The sequence below is a fragment of the Lagenorhynchus albirostris genome, chromosome 8, assembly GCF_949774975.1.
Source record: "Lagenorhynchus albirostris chromosome 8, mLagAlb1.1, whole genome shotgun sequence".
NCBI classification, from domain to species: Eukaryota; Metazoa; Chordata; class Mammalia; order Artiodactyla; family Delphinidae; genus Lagenorhynchus; species Lagenorhynchus albirostris.
In genome coordinates, this window is record NC_083102.1 from 32,381,631 (window position 1) to 32,402,307 (window position 20,677).

The 20,677-nt window shown below is 37.2% G+C and overlaps 1 protein-coding gene across 7 annotated transcripts in view; it reads right to left on the bottom strand.

Moving 5' to 3' along the window:
* ST7 (suppression of tumorigenicity 7) overlaps positions 1-20,677 on the bottom strand; it is a 254,701-nt gene that overhangs the window by 182,868 nt on the left and 51,156 nt on the right. The window contains exon 1 of one of the 7 annotated variants that reach the window (XM_060156805.1): positions 19,168-19,528. The exons of the other annotated variants lie outside the window; for them this stretch is intronic. Within the exon in view, the coding sequence (XP_060012788.1) occupies positions 19,168-19,189 (22 nt within the window). The 5' untranslated portion in view covers positions 19,190-19,528. Of the gene's footprint in view, positions 1-19,167; positions 19,529-20,677 lie in introns of those variants that run through there. 7 annotated transcript variants of the gene reach the window in all.

Here is a 20,677-nt window from a genome sequence, read left to right on the forward strand (position 1 = left end):
TTTATATATACTATCTCATTAACCCTTTCAGCATGGGCTGGGTGTTGTTCTCTGTTGAAAGATTATAAGATGACCAAAGATCACTTGCCCAGTAAGGGGCAGAACCAGGATTCAATCCCAAGTCCATCTGGCTCCAAAGCTCAGGGCCTTCTTTTTCTTCTCTCTCCCTTTTCTCATTATTTGTATTATTCAAGATGTCTACAATGAAAATGAACTTTGGTGTGCTAAAGAAACAATATGTTATTTTAGATGTACACTAAAAGGATTAAAGTGGTTTCATATTTTAAAAGTAGCTCTCACCCTAGCCGTGAGGAATAAAAATGTCATTAGGTATCAATCAATACTCACTGGAGGAAACTCTTAATTATAAGGAGGACTGAAACTGACCAGCACTGGTTACTGCAGGAACCGAAGTGAACAAAAGCTTCTTAGCAGTAGGAACTGCTCAATTCTGGCCATTCACTGTGGTCTCCTTAGTAAACTGGGACTCCTTTCCAATTGGCTTAGGAATGACCATTAGCAATGAAGAGGACTCCAGGCAAATTACAGAACAGTTATCACATTATATCTGCCTACAACTATCCCTTTGAAAAGCTGTTACATTAGACTACCTTGTTAGCATCCAATATCCATAAGGTATTTTTCACTTAAGGCGGTAGTGATAAAAAGTCTAGCTTCCTCCTTCCTCCATCATCCCCCTTAAAGAACAAAAGGCACTAAGAGTTTTTACTTTAAAAACTACCCTCAACATCTCCACATGCTGAGCACAAGTATCTGAAACAACTATTTCAATGCAGTCTGGGGTCACTCTTGTTCCTATACAGACTAACACTAACATTCCCCAGAAGCCTACTACAGAAAATTATTTCTCAAAGCATCCATTTACCACTGGCTAGACAGTTTAAATGTTGGGAAGTAATTAGCTAAACTATAATGTCAGATATTAGATTCAACTCCATCTAGAAACAATTTCATGAAATTCACAATTATGCTATTTGCTATATAATTAATTAAAAGAAGTCTCATTTGATCCCTCCCTTACACATTTCAGAAGCAGGCTAGTAGTAAAAGCCCTTAGGGAACATAAGAACAATTAAAAAAAATTTTTTTTAAAACTTTAAGTGAGGCACAGTGTGCTGAACATGTAACAGATAATTTTAATAGTTTCATGAAAACTGAATAAAATATTCCCTCCAACAGGAGAATTTGAAAAGATCAAAGCACTTCAATTATCCTGACCAAAAGAAACTCTCTATTGGTAACTTGGGTCCAGTCAATGCAAGAGGTGATGGTCAGAGACTAGGATCAACCTTTTTGGATCCATCTTACCATAGGCTTGTCTGTTTTCCACCTCATTCTAATCCATTACATTTGAGAGCCTTGCTCAGTTTGAATAGCATCATAAAATCTTTTCCTCTTCAGCCTGAAATTGGCTCTCCTCAGGAAGCTTTTGTGGTAGGACTGTGTATTAAGGGCATAACATAAAACTTCAATGCTGTGCATTTTCATAAAAAATACAAGGTCACAGGGCCTTGCTCCCAAATGCCAAATTCTTCTAATCACCAGCATAAAATACCAATGTTTAAGGGAAAGGCTGCCTCACAAAACATGGCACAGGCAATTGCTCTGGCTGTCCGTGTGGCTTCCATGGCAACTGTTCAGGGCAGAGCTGCTCTCTCTACTTATATTGCCAGCGATCCTAGAGACAGAATGCTGGCTCCAACCATCAGCTTTTAAATTTGGTTATTATGAAGTGACCTCCTGGATTTTGTAAGAGTACAATGGACCTTTAGGCTGAACTGCTGAAAAATGGCACGGAAAAAAAAAAAGTCTGACATTGTTACCACACCTACTTCCACCCCTAGGACAGGATTTTAAACTGAAGACTGGATTGGGAGATTCGAGCAGTTGTGGTTTTTCCACCACATGTGGGGCATTTTATTATTACGCAACTACTTTTTCAAAATACAAAATGGGTTCTCTGAAAAGGCAGCTTAAACGATCATGCCTCATTTTCATAGTGACTGGGAAGGAAACTAAGAGTATAAAGCCTAGCACAGCTGTTACTTAGCCTTATTTCTACTACTAATTTTCAAAAGCAAAAAATTAAACAGAAGTCCAGTCAGCTCAATGAGTAAAATACTGAGGAATTTCCTATCTAGTTCTACTGATTCACTATACATGTCATAATGTCCCTTATTCCAGACATGATGTTTTGGGGGGTCCTACACAACAGAAATGATAAAATAAAATATGCTGCATCATTTGGCCTGACATCCAATCACTGATAACGTGAGCTGACTGCCAAAGAGGATGGGTCACTAATAGGGAGGTGGCCCAGCCACACGGAAGGCAAAGCAGAATTTTTAGTATTTCAGGAGCGAGGAGGTCTAAGAAAACACAGGAAAGTCAAGTCTTAATGCATGGAATGAGCTTCCCAAACCATAATAAACAACTCCCAGCAAGATTTATTAAACAGCAAGGAACTATTTTACTTGTCAGCCTGGGTCCTCCACAAATGCAGTCCAGGTCAGAAAAAGAAAAATCAGTACCTCAGGGTTTTAATGCCAATATCCTAAGAAATCTCCAGAATGATTTATAAAGTACACATAAAGCTATATATTTCTCTGTATGTGTCTCAAGAACTCCCAATCATCTGGTTATCCATAATAGTTAGCAGAAAATATTTATTGATTCATATTAGATCCTGAACTAACAAATTCTTTGAGGGTTACCTATTCTACAAAGAACGTACCCAGGGGAAGAGAAAAAAACTAGACTAACCCTAATTTTTGGAAGCTACAAATTATAGTACATTCAATGCCAAAGGAAAGGAAATATTAACTCTATAAACATAATCCACTTTTATCTACTTTAAAATGTCAGACAGAAAAATTCCTGAAAATATTCGTGAAAAAAAACTGTTCTCGTGCTGGCAGAAGTAGTTAGAATGGATATATTTCCTTTATTAAAAATGAAAAAGCCTAAAAAATAACTTTAAATAATCAAGTTGCTGTGAAGAGAAAGGGTCTGACAACCATGACATTGAAGACAGTTAAAATTTCTCCTACATATGTGTGTTTTACTTTAAGCAAATTAGATGTACTGAATAAAATTTGAAATTTCAGACAGGTTATTTGCTTTTTAAAGCAAATACCCCTCCCCCAATAACTAAAAATAGAAAATGTTGCTTTCATTCATTTGAAATATTCTACTGACAAAAGGAATCAATGCACAATTTCAGGAAACAAAGGCGAGGCATACTCTGTATCCCTGAATTATTGTTCCATTCTGACACCACACACAGCTGGTGTTATGCAGACTCCAACTTCCTCAACAAGAGAGCCTGGAAAAGGTCAATTTAATACTAAAAACAAATGGATGATAGTCAGGTGTGCAGCTGATGAATAACCAGCCGATGAAGACCCAAAGACTCAGGGACCTGGGTATTTTATATCTAAAAAACCCAACTCTCCAATCCTCTGCATGAAATCAAATGTAAGCACAGATTGTATTTGCTTAGTGAAAGCCTGAAGGGAAGCAAGGCATGTTGCAACACCACAGTAAAAGTCTTTCATGATACACACAAATACTGCAAAGAGTAGTAATGCTGCTGTCTGTTCCCCCTTACACAAACAAAAACATCTCTGATACATGCTAGTATAAAACCTAAAAGAAATAAACCCCAAAGTAAACTCATAGGTCTTTTATTTCCCTACTATTCCTCCTTAAATAGTGATAATTCTGTGCATTCCAATTAAGCATCAAGAAGTTTATCAAGGGACTTCCTTGGTGGTGCAGTGGTTAAGAATCCACCTGCCAATGTAGGGGACACGGGTTCGAGCCCTGGTCCAGGAAGATCCTACATGCCGTGGAGGAACTAAGCCCGTGCACCACAACTACTGAGCCTTCACTCTAGAGCCTGCGAGCCACAACTACTGAGCCCACACGCCACAACTACTGAAGTCCGTGCGCCTATAGCCCATGTTCTGCAACAAGAGAAGCCACCGCAATGAGAAGCCCACACACCGCAACAAAGAGTAGTCCCCACTCGCTGCAACTAGAGGAAGCCTGCACGCAGCAAAGAAGACCCAATGCAGACGAAAAAAAAAAAGAAAAGAAAAAAGTTTATCAAATGCCACTAATCCATTTAAATGGAGGTTAAGCAATGCAAAGCATGCTGCAGCATCTATATCAAAGTATCATGAAGCTTAAAAAAAAAAAAGAACTACAGATATGCATGACTTTAAGAAAATCTAACAAACAGAACTACAAACATATAAATCAGAAAAATTAGGGAATGATTATTTGTATTTAAAAGATTCTCCTTAAATATCAGCTTGAGATAAGATAAAATATGGTACCACTACAAAGGTATGAATTCCATTCACATTTTCCTGACATTATTGTGTTTAATAAGAAAGACGCCCTGAAACATGAGATTAAATAAATACAGGTGTTAGGTGAATTAAGCACAAAACCCAGAACCACTAATATTCTGTCTTTAAATAAATCTCCCAACACATCATAGGCTTTCATACAGAAAACTATTAAATGGACAAATTACTATTATTGTTTAGTTTGACAGCCACTAAGATGAATACACCCAAGTCACAGGGAAAATGCAATGCAATTGGAAGTATAAAGCAATAACATAAAAACTCCAATATGATAATACCTAATAATAATAGGTAACATTTATTGAGTCTTTACTAAGTAATAAGCATTTAATTGCATTTAAAAACTCACAACAGCCCATGATATAGTATGCGATACATATGTCCATTTTACAGAGGAAGAAACTGAGGTGCAGAGAAATTAGTTAATCTACCCAAGGTCATACAGTGGGCAGAATGAGAATTTCAGCCTCAAAAGTCAGATTCCAGAGCATGTAAACCAGAAACCATGCACCCTTCGTTAAAAAGTGCAACAGGGTATTCAAAAATGTGGGATGCGTTTTGGTAGGGAGCAGTGATTAGAGGGGTAGGGGACAGGAGAAGGATGATGTTGGAAAAGTTGAGAATAATTGTTCTGTGTGCAAAAGAAGTTTCTATGATGATGACCATGGGATGATGATTAAAAAAAAAAAAAGTGCTTGAGAACCATCACATTAGGAGAACCAGGAAAATTCATAGAGTAACTGGTACCTGAGATGAACTTCAAAGAGTTAGAGAATGGTTAAGATTTGAATAGCTGGAAATAGAGGTAAGATCCAAATAGAGGCTCTTGCATGAGAAAAGGCACTCAGGAAAAAGCAAATAATAAATACAGAGTAGTAGTGGGAGTTAAGCCAGGAGAGGAAAGTGGCAACCGTATGGTGGCTAGCTTTAAACACCTGGGCAAAAAGTTTATATTTAGTTCAAAAAGCAGAGTCATCGAGTTTTTGAACAGCTGTTGGCCATTGGAAAACATGATCAGCAAGCTAGCTGACATAAAAGAATACAAATTGTGTAATTCCACATACATTAACTCCAAGGCAAAACTAATCTTAAATCATAAAAATCAGAAAATGACTGCCTAGTGATGAGGGAAACCATTTGGAAAAGGCACAAGAGAACTTTCTGAAGTGATGAGAAATGCTCTATATCTTACATGGGTGGTGCTTATAGGTGCATGTAAAATTGTCAAAACTAATAGAAGACAATAGCTGTGCATTTTATAGTATGTTAATTATATCTCAATTTTTTTAAAGAGGCAAAAAAATCACCTAGGCATGGTGGAAGGGGAGCTAAGAAGACAAGTTAAGGTGACTATTACAGAAACCCACGAGAATAATACCAGAAGCGAGGAGACCGTGGATATAAAGAGAAGCAAGAACACTTATCTTAGGTAACTTATCTTAGGTAACTGTATATGTATGAAAACGTTTCTACAAATCAATATTAAAATAAAGTATATATGCATGAATTTTATATATATTTCATTCATCCTGTCCCCTGAGAATATAGGCTGCCAGATGGCAGGGACCAAATAATAACTTTTTCATTTAAAATTATTTTTTCTCATTCTTTTCAATTTGTATACATCTGATGCTGCCATTTCTACCCTCAATTATACTCCATCTCATAACCAATATACATATACTATGTAGTATTTCTGTTATGGAAAACTTTAAAAATAATTAAACTATTGATTGCTTATGTGCCATTAAGGGCTTGTCCCCCTACCTACCTATTTCACTTAAGAATTATAAGAATCTCATGAGGTTACCTATTATATCCATTTTACAGATGAACAAACTAAGGCTGAGATAAGATGCTCACAGCTACTGAGTAAAACTAGGCCCCCTTGTCTGTCTGTCTCAACTCCCAGGTTCTGAAGCATTGTGCTATATACTTACACCAAAAATAACTAATATAGTAGGGCTACCTGGAACCAACTCAGAAAAAGGGTGAGAAAGTCAGTACAGATGAACTCATAATCCATTAAGTATATTCATCCCCATAGTTTTCAAAAGACTACGTTAGTTAACTGGGGGTTATTACAGGACTGCTGTTTTATAAGCTTCTTAAAACAAGGGTGGGGGGATTTGATGTTAGTTGCTTTAGGCATTAGATAAATGTTTACTGATTCATATTTATAATGCATATACATAATATGCTATGTCAGGTCAATTCAATCTCTATCAAATCTGGCTTCACAAAGTTTGAAAACTTTGGAAATTATCACAACTAGTGTCAAATAATTAGAAAACATTCTTAAAAAAATAAAGTCAATTCAAATTCAATTTAACTTTTAAAGGTGACAAATGCCATCCTGAATGTATTTTTAGAGAGAGGTTGTCTTAAAATCTCTTGAAATCATAAGGATCAATAGATTTAATAGACTCTTAAAAAGGCTGGTAACCCAGTAGGACTATAGGACCAGTTTCATAGGAAGAGGGATCCTGTTTCTAAATATAAAAATTTGTAAGTTCAGATCCTTCTAATTAAAGAAATGTGAATATTTAGGTAAAAACTGTAGTAAATTTACTTCTAAAATATAAGAAAGTGATTTCCTAAGATAACAAACAAGAGGAAGAAAGAAGTAGTTTATCATGTTGAGAGAGCAAATGTTTTAAGTGCTGTAAAAACAGCATTTTACATAAATATACAAACTCTGCTTATCTATTTGTTAAAATATATCTCCCCAAAGACTTCTACATGACAACATGTGTTTAGTAAAGTCTCATTTTTCAGGCTATTTAAGACTTTTCACAAGTTCAAGCAAGTCTTCCAAATTTGAATTAATGAGATTTTACTAATACCACCAACTTTTACATTTTACTATACTTTCCCTAGAAACAAATATTCAGTGGGTGAGGTAAGTTACTCTACTCCAGATAAGTATTCTTTTATCAGTGAAAAAAAGAAACCCCAACTATTCTTTTAATTTCATAACTCATTTTACCATTGCTGAGAGAAACTAAAGAAGACTTAAATGAAAGGATGGATATACCATGTTCATGAATTGGAAGACTCAAAATTGTTAAACCATCAACTCCCCCCAAACTGCTTTATAGATTAAACACTCTCAATCAAAATACCAGTAGGACTTTTTGTAGAAATTGACAAGCAAATTTTAAAATTTCTATGGGTATGAAAGAATCAAGTATAGCCAAAACAATTTTGAAAAAGAACAGAACTGGAGTGCTTACACTACTTGATTTCAAAAGGAATCATAAATCTGTAGCAATCAAGACTATAATACCATGGCCTAAGGATAAACATAGAGATCTCTGGAATAAAATAGAGAGACAACTGATTTTTGATAAAGTTGCCAATTCAATGGGGAAAGGATTGTCTTTTCAAGAAATGGTGCTGGAACAACTGAATTTTGGCGGAAAAAAAATAAATGTCCATCATTACCCCACACTATACACAAAAATTTACTGAAAATGGATCATAGTACACATAGAAGCAAAACATATAAAACGTTTGGGAGAAAAACCTTTACGACCTTAGGTTAGGAAAAAAATTTATATAGGACACAAGACACTGAAAAACTGTATTTTATGAAAATTAAAAATGTAACATCATTAAGAAAACAAAAAGCTACAGACTATAAGAAAATATTATCAAGACATATGTCTTTAAAAAGATCATATCAAAATATATGAAGAACTCTTAAAATTCAATTATAAGTCAAAGTATTTGAACAGACACTTCACCAGTGAAGATATACCAATGGTCAATAAGCATGTGAAAAGATGTTCAACATATTTGCTGATGAGGGAAGTGTAAGTTAAAATCACAATATACCACTACACACTCATTAGATTAGTTAAAATTAAAGAGACTGACAACATCAAGTGCTGACAAGATATAAAGCAACTGAACTCCCACACATTGCTGATGGGAATGCAAAAAAAATAACCATTTCGGAAAACAGCTTGGCAATTTCTCAACAATTGAGGTCTTACCCAAGAAAAATGAAAACATATGTCCACACAGAGAATTAAACATGAGTAATTACATCAGCTTTGTTTATAAGAACCAAAAACAGGAAACAACTCAGTATCAGCAGGCAAATGGCTGAGCCAACTATGTATTTTTTCTACTACTCAGTAATAAAAAAGAAATGAACTACGACTAGCCACAACAACATGACTGAAAACATTATGCTGAATGAAACAAGTATACATTGTATGATCCCATTTATATGAAATTCTAGAAACATGGAGATTCACTGCAAACTGGCACAAGGTAATTTTGTGGGGTGACGGATATGTTCTATATTTTGATTGTGCTGATAATGATGGTTACACATAGGTACACATTTGCCAAAATTCATCAAACTGTACATTTAAATGGATATACTTTTAAAAATGGATAATTTTATCATATGTATATTGCTCTCCAATAAAATTATTTAAAGAAAAAGTTGGCTTCCCTTGTCATATTCTGCCTATTATATAATGCCAATTCCAATGACATCCAATTTTTTCTTTGATTTATGGGTACCTGTGTCAAAAATCATCTCATTTACACTGCTTTAACTGAAAGAGAAACATATCGTTTTAATATCATAACCCTCTCTGTTCTCCTCTCACTGCCTCACCCCCCATATCCAGTTGAACTTTAAACTTTTTGAAAGCTTTTTGCCCTCTTAACTCTTATCACATGCTATTCCTCTCCATTCCATAAATATCTGTGAAATTGAATCAAACAGAAGTTCTCCATAGTCTGTCTTACCTAGTGTTATTGTGAGAACAGACTAGAAATTAAGCCTTCAAATGTCCTGTGATTTTGTTTCTTTGTTCTATTTTTTTCAGTCATTTTTAACACAACCTTTTCTCAAACAGAATATTATGCCAGAGCCCAATATGTAAAACTGACATACATTTATAAGTTCAAATTTATAATATTTAATAATAACATCAACCAATGAGAACCTAAGTTCATCTATCAGTAGTTCCCCACATATCAAAATTAGTTATTTTTAATATATGAATGTATCTGTTGTTCTTTTAGGTTTTTTAGCAATTAAAAATGAAATTCAAATCAAATATTAAGAGCAGGGGTCAGCAAACTAAGGCGCATGGGCTAAAGTCTGCCTACCATCTGGTTTTGTATGGCCCTTGATCTAAGAATTTTTTTTACATTTTAAAAGAGTTGAAAAAAAACAACAAAAGAAGAAGAATATTTTTTGACATGTGAAAATTATATAAAATTCGAATTTCCACATCCATAAATAAAGGTTTCTTGGAACACAGCCACACTCATTTGTCTCTGGCTGCTTTTGTGCTACAATGGCAGAGTTGAGTAGCTGCAAAAGAGACTGAATGGGCCACAAGTTTAAAATATTCACTATCTGGCTCTTTACAGAAAAAGTTTGCAGACCCCTGATTTACAAAACCCTGAAGCACCAACTTCACGGAGTAGAGCTTGGAAACAACTTGTGACAAAGTGTATTTTCCAAAGATGACCACTAAGATATTTTCCATTCTACTTGCTCTTCTACAATGCACTCTTGCCACTGCCTCACCAAGAGGAATCCAATTCCCTGCCCTTTGAATCTAGGCTCATCTTAGTGACTTGCTTGGCCAATATAATATGGTGGAAGTGACTTCTAAGACTTCCAAGACCAGGTCATAAGGAACCTTGCTGCTTCCTCCTGGGTCTCTTGGATGCTATGGCACAGGATGCTTCCTCTGAGAACCCAGCACCATGATTTGAGAAGCTTGAACCTCATAGAGAAACCAAGAATAGGCATTGCTGCCTACAACCTCAGCTGAGCCTCAAGTCAACAGCCAGCCTCAACTGATATCCATGTGGGAGAGCTATCCTGGCCCTCCAGCTCAGATGAGCCTTTAGATGACTGCAGCCCAGGAGATATCTGACTGCAACCACATTAGAGACCCTACATAAGAACCACCAGTGGTTCCAGTCAATCAGTCAATCTGCAGAACTGTGAAATATAATAATAAATGCTTATTTTAAGTTACTATATTTTGGGGTAGTTTGTTATATAGCAATAGACAACTGAAACACCATTATACTAAAACAAATCTAGGAAAGTTTCAGGTAAGAAATTCCAGACTTGAGTCAAGCCCATGCGTGGACTATCACCAGGCCAAACCCTACCAAAGCCTCCCGCTAAGCCCAGGTGTTCTAGAAGTAGCCGTGGATAAAGGAAGTAGTAAACAATACTCTAATGGAGTCACTGCAGTTTCCTAATCGGTACGCATCCCAAGCAGACTCACTGTTCCCCAAAGCATGCCAATAAGCCTGAGTCTTAGTCTGAAATTCTCACAAAGAAATGGAGCATAATTTTTCTCATTCCTAAAATTACATCAGGATGGGCAAAGAAACAATTCTCAGTTTTCATGCTGTAAATGAACTGATGATTACAATTCCTCGTTATTTTTATTTAAATATCTTAAAAAAATGATAAGTGAACTTAGATGAGATGTAGTCAAGTTAACAGTACATAGCAAAGTATCAGTAAATGGCAGTTTACCTCTAACAAATTTGGGCTTAATAATAAAAGTCCATATTGTCACCTACTCCTGCCTGAAGGGTGACAGGTAAGAGTTGTCCACTGACATATTTCTGATATGTGCCAGTTATGTGTGATAAACTCCTTAGCCTGGAAAATTTAATTAAACTGAGTATCAATCCCCTATAAAGCCCACACATCATATTTTCAATATTACATTAAGCCACAGCAGATTCAAATTTCAAAGAATGAGTGCTTAGTGTATATGTTAGGTATGCTGCTACACTCTGGGGATATGTCTTCAATTGGTGTAAATTTCATTCAAAAGAGAGTAGCGGGGACTTCCCTGGTGGTCCAGTGGTAAAGAATCCATCTTTCAATGTAGGGGACGCCGGTTCGATCCCTGGTCGGGGAACTAAGATCCCACATGCCATGGGGCAACTAACCGTGTGACACAACTAGAGAGAGAAAACCCGCACGCCACAACTAGAGAGAGAAGCCCGAGCACCACAACTAGAGAGAAGCCTGCACGATGCAACAAAAGATCCCACATGCCACAACTAAGACCCGACGCGGCCAAAAAAATAAAGAAAAAAAAAAATTAAAAAAAAAAAAAAAACGAGAAGCAGCTCTGAATTATTTTGATATTACTGAGAATCACAATGTAACACAGAATGGTATGTTTATTTTATATAAAAAGGGATATTACTGGAACACTTAAGATTCCTAATTTTTTTTCTTAGTTCAATAATTGTTTTCAAGTTTATTTAAATATTTATTCATGTGACTATTGTTCACACTAATGTGGAAAACACTTGCACAGATAAGTGTTTTAAGAGGAAAACATTTCAACCCTTTATGACTTAAGGCAATTCTACAAAAGTGCTGTGACCAGTTAGTGATGTCTGCCACAGGGATGACCAGTAGTGAGAAATATGCTGGGCATTTTCCAACCCTGACCTATTTCATCAGTTTCATGCTGTCTCCTCCCTTCAGATCTCCTACGGGGTCCCTTCAAAGATCCCCGTGATGGAACTTCCACCCAGTCTTAGGAAGTGAGATTTCCCTTTGCTCAGCCAGGCTTTCGCACTGCCAGAGGCTAATCTCCACAGTGACCCTTGATAAGCGTTACCCTGATGCAGATGTCCTGGCCCAAAAAGGCAGATTCCCCTAACATCAAGAGGTCATTGGATCAGCCACATTTTGGGCCCCAAGAGCTTAGATGGTAGATGGCCAAACCCTGGCAGAATGTGGTAAAGCCGTTATTTGCATCCAGGCGATCAAGCACCAGAGTCTCTGCACTTAGTCACTGTATCTGGCACGTGGTTGCTGCCATTTCTACAACATGTATTAAACTATATCTTGGTCCTTCAGTTCACAATTATCTGAATCCATTATTAATAAAAGCAAAATCTCTATAGAGAAAATATTACAATTTACTACTCCAGCACAGCAAATGTGACTACATTACAGGACTTTTAAATAATTCAAAACTGGCATTTTCTAATTAAAGACACACTAATAAGTGTGTTAATGAATGTTTTACACTTATTAGGAAAAAAATGGTGGGATATAAATACGCTTTGTAAAACAATTTTAAAATGACCATACAATTCATATTCTTGTGTTCCATATGGTTTTGTATTGAAAATGTAATAGTATTTGAACATAATTTAATGTGATAACTACTATTAATGTTCAAAATACACATTGTCAGTGACTTTTGCAACTCAGAATCCATAACAATTCTATTCACATCCTGTGTAACTCCATGGGGATTCTATAAGGAAAGTTTCCATATATGGTAATTTTTCCCCATAGACTCCCCACGGTTTATACAGGATATAAATCTGGTCCATTGTGACAATGAAAACAACAGATCACTGAAAACTCATGTGTAATTTCTGCTGAACAAACCAAACTAACAATTAGGGAAACTAATACTCAAGTGAAAATAAATAATCTGAGAATTTTAAAATAACCACTGGGCATTTTTATTCCATTTCTGTACTAGTAGAATTAGTATATAAATACCCAGAAGTAAAAAAAATTCCTATCTTTATTTAGTTTAAAATATTCCCTTGATACTAAAAATTATGATGTCAACTGTTAACAGGCAAGAAACCCAAGAGGAAATTTCACATCAGAACTCACATTGTCAAAAGGAAAGAAAAGACAATAATATAGTAAGATAAGTCAAAAGTGTTATATGAGCTTTAACTTCCCAGCCTCCTGTATGACCATGTCCCAGTGTAAATCCCAGTGATCTATAATTATTTTTCCTTATTTGTGACTTTAGCAGTCTGTGGTTTCTATTTATCTAAAGTCATGTAATAATATTTTTTCTTTTATTCAATGTTCTGAGTGCAGAATTAGAGGTAAGTTTTTGGGTGTATATTTAAGTATTTGTATTTTAAGTAAGATGAAAGCATCTAAAATTCAATACAGCTAAATACTAACAGCCAGATTAAAAACGTAGGAAAGGAAAATGGCTGTTTCTAAATTACCTAGTTTCATATGACAAAAACTAATAAAGCAGGGGAGATATAGTACTAAAATGTCAAACATACATATGACAGCAAAAACAGCAGTCTCATACAATTATTTAACAAGAACTAGGGCTTATATTGCAAAATAGTCCAGGTGTGAATAGCCATTTTTTGAATGACCACAGTTGCTGTTAACATCTCAACCAACTCACAAAAATTACACCAAAACAATAGACCTAAGTTTAATCTCACGTATGATTGGTTGTCAAGAATGGCACTGAAATGCACATAAAAACGGAGTGGGACTCATTTATTTCTCTATCAAAGAGATGCCCATTTAATTATACAGTTTCTTGGTGACCTAATATTGCTAGGGTATATTCATTTTACTATCTCCCACATAATGGCTCAAAATTTGAGATAATTACATTGTTCTTAGAAACATGGTACCATACTCACTATTAAAACTGAGAAGCTGTCAGTTCCAAATTAATGCATTCATCAGTAATGAAAATAAAAAGCAACAGCTGTTGGGACGTCCCTGGTGGCACAGTGGTTAAGAATCTGCCTGCCAGAGCTTCCCTGGTGGCGCAGTAAAAATCCGCCTGCCAACGCAGAGGACAAGGGTTCGAGCCCTGGTCTAGGAAGATCCCACATGCCACGGAGCAACTAAGCCCGTGAGCCACAACTACTGACCCTGTGCTCTAGAGCCTATGAGCCACAACTACTGAGCCCGCGTGCCACAACTAATGAAGCCCATGCACCTAGAGCCCATGCTCTGCAACAAGAGAAGCCACTGCGATGAGAAGCCCGCGCACCGCAACAAAGAGTAGCCCCCGCTTGCCCTCAGCTAGAGAAAGCCCGCACACAGCAACGAAGACCCAACGCAGCAAACAAACAAACAAAAAAAAGCACACTCTTTAAAATAAAAAAAAAGAATCTGCCTGCCAAAGCAAGGGACACAGGTTCCAGCCCTAGTCTGGGAAGATCCCACATGCCGCAGAGCAACTAAGCCCGTGCACCACAACTACTGAGCCTGTGCTCTAGAGCCCATGAGCCACAACTACTGAGCCTGAGCCCGCGTGCCACAACTGCGAAGCCCACGTGCCTAGAGCCCGTGCTCCGCAACAAGAGGAGCCACTGCAGGAAGAGGTCCGCGCACCACAACGAAGAGTAGCCCCTGCTCACTGCAACTAGAGAAAGTTTGCGTGCAGCAACAAAGACCCAACACAGACAAATAAATAAATTTATTTAAAAAAAAAAAAAAGCTGCACTTTTGGTGCCCATCAAAGAAAACTGCATGGGGCATCACCCACACCCCAAATGCTTTCCAGCATCTAGCTGCCTACTGAAGGTGATGTGGGCATGCAGAGAATGGCAGGGAAGACTTGTGGGCCAGCCACACCAGAGCTAAAGAGAACTGACACTCTGACACACAGGTCCACCATTTCCCCATCACCACTAAGCTCACAAAATACTACTGCTCTGTTCGGACTTTGGTGATTTCTTTCTCCCTTTCGAGATAACACTAGATGTTCTTTCTAATATATCACAACTATAACAAAATGTTGAGAGGAGGGATTGAATGACACTATTTGCCCCAAGGGCACACTTTCTGAAAAGGTAAGATGTTGCTCTCTTCACTGGACTAATAAGGTAGGTGCTTTGGAAGACACATTAATTTGTTAGACCAGGGCACAATTCCCACCACAGCACATGTTAAATGGTACCCTTGAGGCCTGAAAAAGTTAAACATAGGAGGGGAAACAGGAGGAGGACCAAGCTAGATAAACACTAATTGAATAAATGCCCATGTACTTGAAGTATTTACTCTTTGGAGAATAACTGGCTTTATGAGGAAGGATGCAGTACAAAACCAGTGTTCCTTACTCCACAAAAAGAAAAGATGAACTTTTTCTCCATTTATAAAATTTTAAGAGGAAATGAAAAATTTTTAAGTTTTATAGAATTCAATTTATCAATTTTAAAATATGAACTATCATTAAGTCAAGTACCTAAACTATGCATTTTAAGGACCACTCCCCTCCCAAAACTTAATTTTAGTACTTTCTTCTTAAACCTAAATTATTTTGATCACAGACTAAAATTGCATTTCCTCAAAGCAGATTAACAGCAGACTTACTACTCCCATTTTTAGACATGGGAAATTTCAGTAAAGGAAAAGCTCGGTGAAATATATCAAGATGGTAACAGAGTTACAGAAGCTATACTTCCTGCTTTGTACTAATGATTAATCTACACATAACATAAAACACTTCCATTTAAAAGTGGGCTGAAAACAGATTGTGCCCAATTTACACAACTATGGGAGATTCAGATACACTAAGTGAGAAAAAATGTGACTGGCACTGTTGGAGTTATTCACTAAAGTGAATTAAGCAGATATTCACTGGGCCTTCCCTGGTGGCACAGTGGTTAAGAATCCGCCTGCCAATGTAGGGGACATGGGTTCAAGCCCTGGTCCAGGAAGATCCCACATGCTGTGGAGCAACTAAGACCGTGTGCCACAACTACTGAGCCTGCACTGTAGAGCCCACGAGCCACAACTACTGAGCCCAAGTGCCACAACTACTGCAGCCTGCACACCTAGAGCCCATGCTCTGCAACAAGAGAAGCCACCACAGTGAGAAACCCACGCACTGCAATGAAGAGTAGCCCCCGCTCGCCGCAACTAAAGAAAGCCCGCATGCAACAACAAATACCCAACACAGCCTAAATAAATAAATAAATAAAATTTTTAAGAAAAGAAGGTATTCACTGAAATGAGGTCAGACAAAGCATTTATTAATTTTGTTGCCATAACTATGTAAGTTTTAACTTTGTTAAACAAGGGTCTACTCTTCCAGGTAAATTTTTTGTCACTTTTAAGGCTCTTTTGTGTATGTATGTGTGTGTGTGTGTGTATGGAAGAGGTGGGTGCTTTTTTGGCATTTAAATTAAGCAATACTATTTTCAGTGAGACAAAACATGTTATAATGTGATACCCAGGTTACCTCAAATTCCTGACTTCAAAGGTCTGAAACAAAAAGTCAACTTAATCAATCCAGTACTTGAAAGTGAAGACATGGACATTTCTATTGACATTTCCTTCTCTTTTTTTATTTTTTATTTTTTTTGCGGTACGCAGGCCTCTCACTGTTGTAGCCTCTCCCGTTGCGGAGCACAGGCTCCGGACGCGCAGGCTCAGCGGCCATGGCTCACGGGCCCAGCCGCTCCGCGGCATGCAGGATCTTCCCGGACCAGGGCACGAACCCGTGTCCCCTGCATCGGCAGGCGGACTCTCAACCACTGCGCCACCAGGGAAGCCCGACATTTCCTTCTCTTATGAGCAAAGAGCAAGGAGGAGAGAAAGAAAATTTTAAAGAGCCATGTACAAGTGACTATGTCAAAAGAATTCAGAATAGTGATTACCTTTTGGTGAGGAGGAGAAGTAAAATTGACTGGGAAGGGTCATCACAAGGAAACTTTCTGGAGTAACAGAAATGTTCTGTATCTCAAACTGGGTAGTGGTTCCATAAGTGTAAACATAGGCAAAAATTCAATGAGCTACACACCTTGACTTACGCATTTTATCGTATGTAAACCATACCTCAATTTAAAAAGTAAAAGCATCCAATACAAGTAAGGTACTGTAACCAGAAATCAAGGATAAGAATCATGAAATCAGAACATGTTAGAAAAAAAAACAGACCTTTCCAGCATCTAGCACAGCACTGTACATCGAGTAGATGGCTAAACAAGTATTTATTGTAAAAGTTTAGTAAGAATATCCTAGGTGGTTCGGAAGATCCCTTCTGAACTAATTAGAACTTTTAATGTGACTATTTTTCAGAATATTCCAAATATAGATAGGCTCAGCCTATAAAATAGCCTCCAAAAGATGGACATTATAGGTCTAGAAAAGCTATGCCTCAAAACACAAAGAAAATACAATTGTCTTAACTCTGAGTACAGATTTAAGGAATCTCCTTATCTAAAGAAAGCAGTCCATTCTCAACACTTTACAATCACTGACAGTACAAATCTAGCTATGGTCTTCTAGGGACAAGCAGGAAACAAAATTTAATACTCAGTAAAGTCAAAAAATGCCCAAAACCTACATGATGATGTTCTGTCTTCTGAATGGTATTCTACCTGTGCAGTAATTTGGTAGCTATGGAGACCAAAAGCAACCAGCAGTTTTCAAACATAGCACATAGCACACGTGTGATATTATCAAAAGATCAGGTTTAATGATCAAGAAAGTCAACATGTCTGCTTGGTAAACCTGGCCACACAATGTTAGAGTCCCTATGCCAAGAACCCAAAGAGTCCCACACTGAGTTTCAACTTGCATTTTCAGCTAAACAAAGTAATAAGACTAATTTTCCTTTAGTAGATAAATATTTCTATCTATACCTAGGTTCCTACATAAACAAAATTCCATGACTGAAATGAAACTGGAAGGTCTTTGCCACTAAATAATCTGTTTCTATTTCTTGGGTGACAATAATTCCAAATGTATCATTAAGTGAATTCAAAAAACATTTTTAAATTATTAGAAAATAAAATTGTCACATGCTGAATGGGACATTACATCTCATTGTTATTCTATCTTGACGTTGATAATGCAGTGTGGTAATTTCAGAAATGGGAAGCCTCTAGGTAAACCAACAAAAATAATCCACCCTTTAAAAAAGCCAATCAAGAACAAAAGAACTGAAGATTATTAGCTCTCTTGAAATACTACTATTCTGGAATAATCATCAGCTATGCACAAACAGTCACACTGATCACCTGAGATCAGAAAGAAAAGGTTGGATTACATATTCATAAGAAATGTGTTTCCTAAATTCCTACCCTAACCCCCTCTCCCCACAAAGACAGTGTCTTGCCAATGTTTAATGTTCTAGGTCAGCAGGTTGAGTCTCTTTAGAAATTCTTAACTGTCACCTTTGCTTATGGATAATGACAAAATAGTCTGCAGAGCCTGTATAACTGCATCGACAAGTTATACTATTCTACATCCAGCATTAAATAATCCTCATTACTTAGGCTGGTCATCATTTTTCAAATACCCGTTTTAGCTGTCTACAAGTGCCATCCAGCCCAGCCCCTTGTGCAGGGCCTGCTCTGCACCAAAGCAATTTCATTGTATAAGTTTTAAGACAGATACAATGCTGCTGGACTGTGGCACTAGCCAGCATATCAAAATTGAAGCCATTGAGGATTAAAAAAAAAATCCATCTTTAAAAATAAAGCTTATTTCTCATTCTTTAAATCTACATATAATATCTACTCCTATGTTTCTGTAAAAATATGGAAGAAGAGGATATAATGATACCCCCATTCTCCTTTTAGATAAAAAATGTAAGCCCTTTTTTCCTTTTTAATAAACATTATCATCTCAGATCCTCCAGTATCTATTTTAGGGTTTAAGGACCATTATAGAACCCACAACAATAGATCAGTGACAGACTTGATCCCATCAATTAACACGTTCTGGGGAGGCTGCCCGGATTCCTGTCTTCCTCCCCTCCCTCTTGGAGGCCTGGTTTTGACCACACTGACATCCCTGGCCTTAAGGATGAATAACCCAGATAAGGGGGAGTCCCTTCCCTGAGACCAATTTCTTTGTAATTAGAGCCAAAATACAAAAGCTGTTAATGACCTAAGGCAAAGTGATATGAACTCCAAGCCAATGAAACCATGACAGCAAACAGATTTCTAAACAGCAAAGTGAGATCCATTTACTTACATGAAGATTCAGCGCCAAACATGGCTGGCTCCAGAGGCTGCTTTTAAAAGATTAGAAGAAAGGAAAAAAAGGAAGGAAGAAAAATCGAGGAGAGTGTACGTGTGAGAGTGGAGAGATGAGCTGCTACACAGCAGAGGTCATGAAGACAGACAATGCAGTCCAAGCTGTGTCCAGCTGCCAGATTCTCCTCTTACAAGCTTCAGTGTTCTCCCGTGTGATTGAAAAGCAAGGTCTCCTACAGCACCAAAAACCGAAGAGCTGTTTTGGAAAATCCAACACGGAAAGGCAGGCCGACGTGGCTCTTCTGGGATGCAGGGAGGCAGGACTAGGTAGCAGCAGGGGCAAGACTGGGATCAGCAGCAACAGCGGATACTGCAATCCCCAGCCCTGTTATAGCAGTAAGACAATAGCAGGGCTTATGCATACACTGGTGACGTCAGAGACACTGCACAGACCGACTGCACTGCTTGAGCCAGAGGCTCCAGGGGCTTCAGGGGAGCAGGCAATTCAAAGGGGAATTCCTTCGTCCCAAAATGCACAAGACCAAGAGCCACATATATATTCACCCTCCTGACAAGATCTTCATCCTGTGATACCAGGCACTAAAAGAGACCTCAAAGAAATTTAAATATTGGCTTTATAGCAACCAACCACAAAGATATGCAAATCAGAGTTCTTGGTTTTAGGCAGCAAGTAGAACTTTTCAAGGGAATTAAGAATATCAGAAATGAGAAAAATAACCTACCTTTTAAAATAACTTCAGAGCTCACTGTTTCTTCAGTAGGCTTGTGGTAGACTAACAGATCAGGGGTTGTACACTCAACCACAAATATGTGAAAATATGTAAACTATTCCACACACTTTCTGGGCATATAAATTCACAAGCAAATGTAACAGTAAAATAATACGATAAGCACTTAGAACACTGCTTAACACCCAGTGAGCACTCAAATGTTAGTGAATACATTATTATTTATTTTGCAACTATTATTCAAATGTGAAAACCACCACTCTATACTCTAGGAATATATGTATGTACACATATTTCTCCTATCCCGTCTCTTTTGCCTTATTTTTCTTCATTTTACCTCGTGAGAATTCCTGTCATTTCTCCCAAGTAACGCAGTCATGTTAACGCTGTGTGCACACACCAGTGTACACCTGTGTGCAAGTGGGCATAATTATTCTTCATCCATCAACACAAAGAAGATATTATTATTTTGTCTCTTGACTCATTACCTGCATTACCTTTACTCTTAGAAATCTGTTTTTTCTAAAAGCTATAAGTGCATAGACTTTAATTAGAATGTCTATCCAACACAAGCAAAGAAAGCTTTGTTCTAATATTTTTTAAATATTGAAATGCATAAAAAGTATGTTTTTTCAATAATCCCACTTTTAAAATCATATAAAATAGGAAGTTCAAAAGCTCAAGTTTCTTTTCCATCCATTCATCTAAGGTATATACTTTTTCCAATATTTTCTAAAGTTTACAAAGACATGTCTTTAT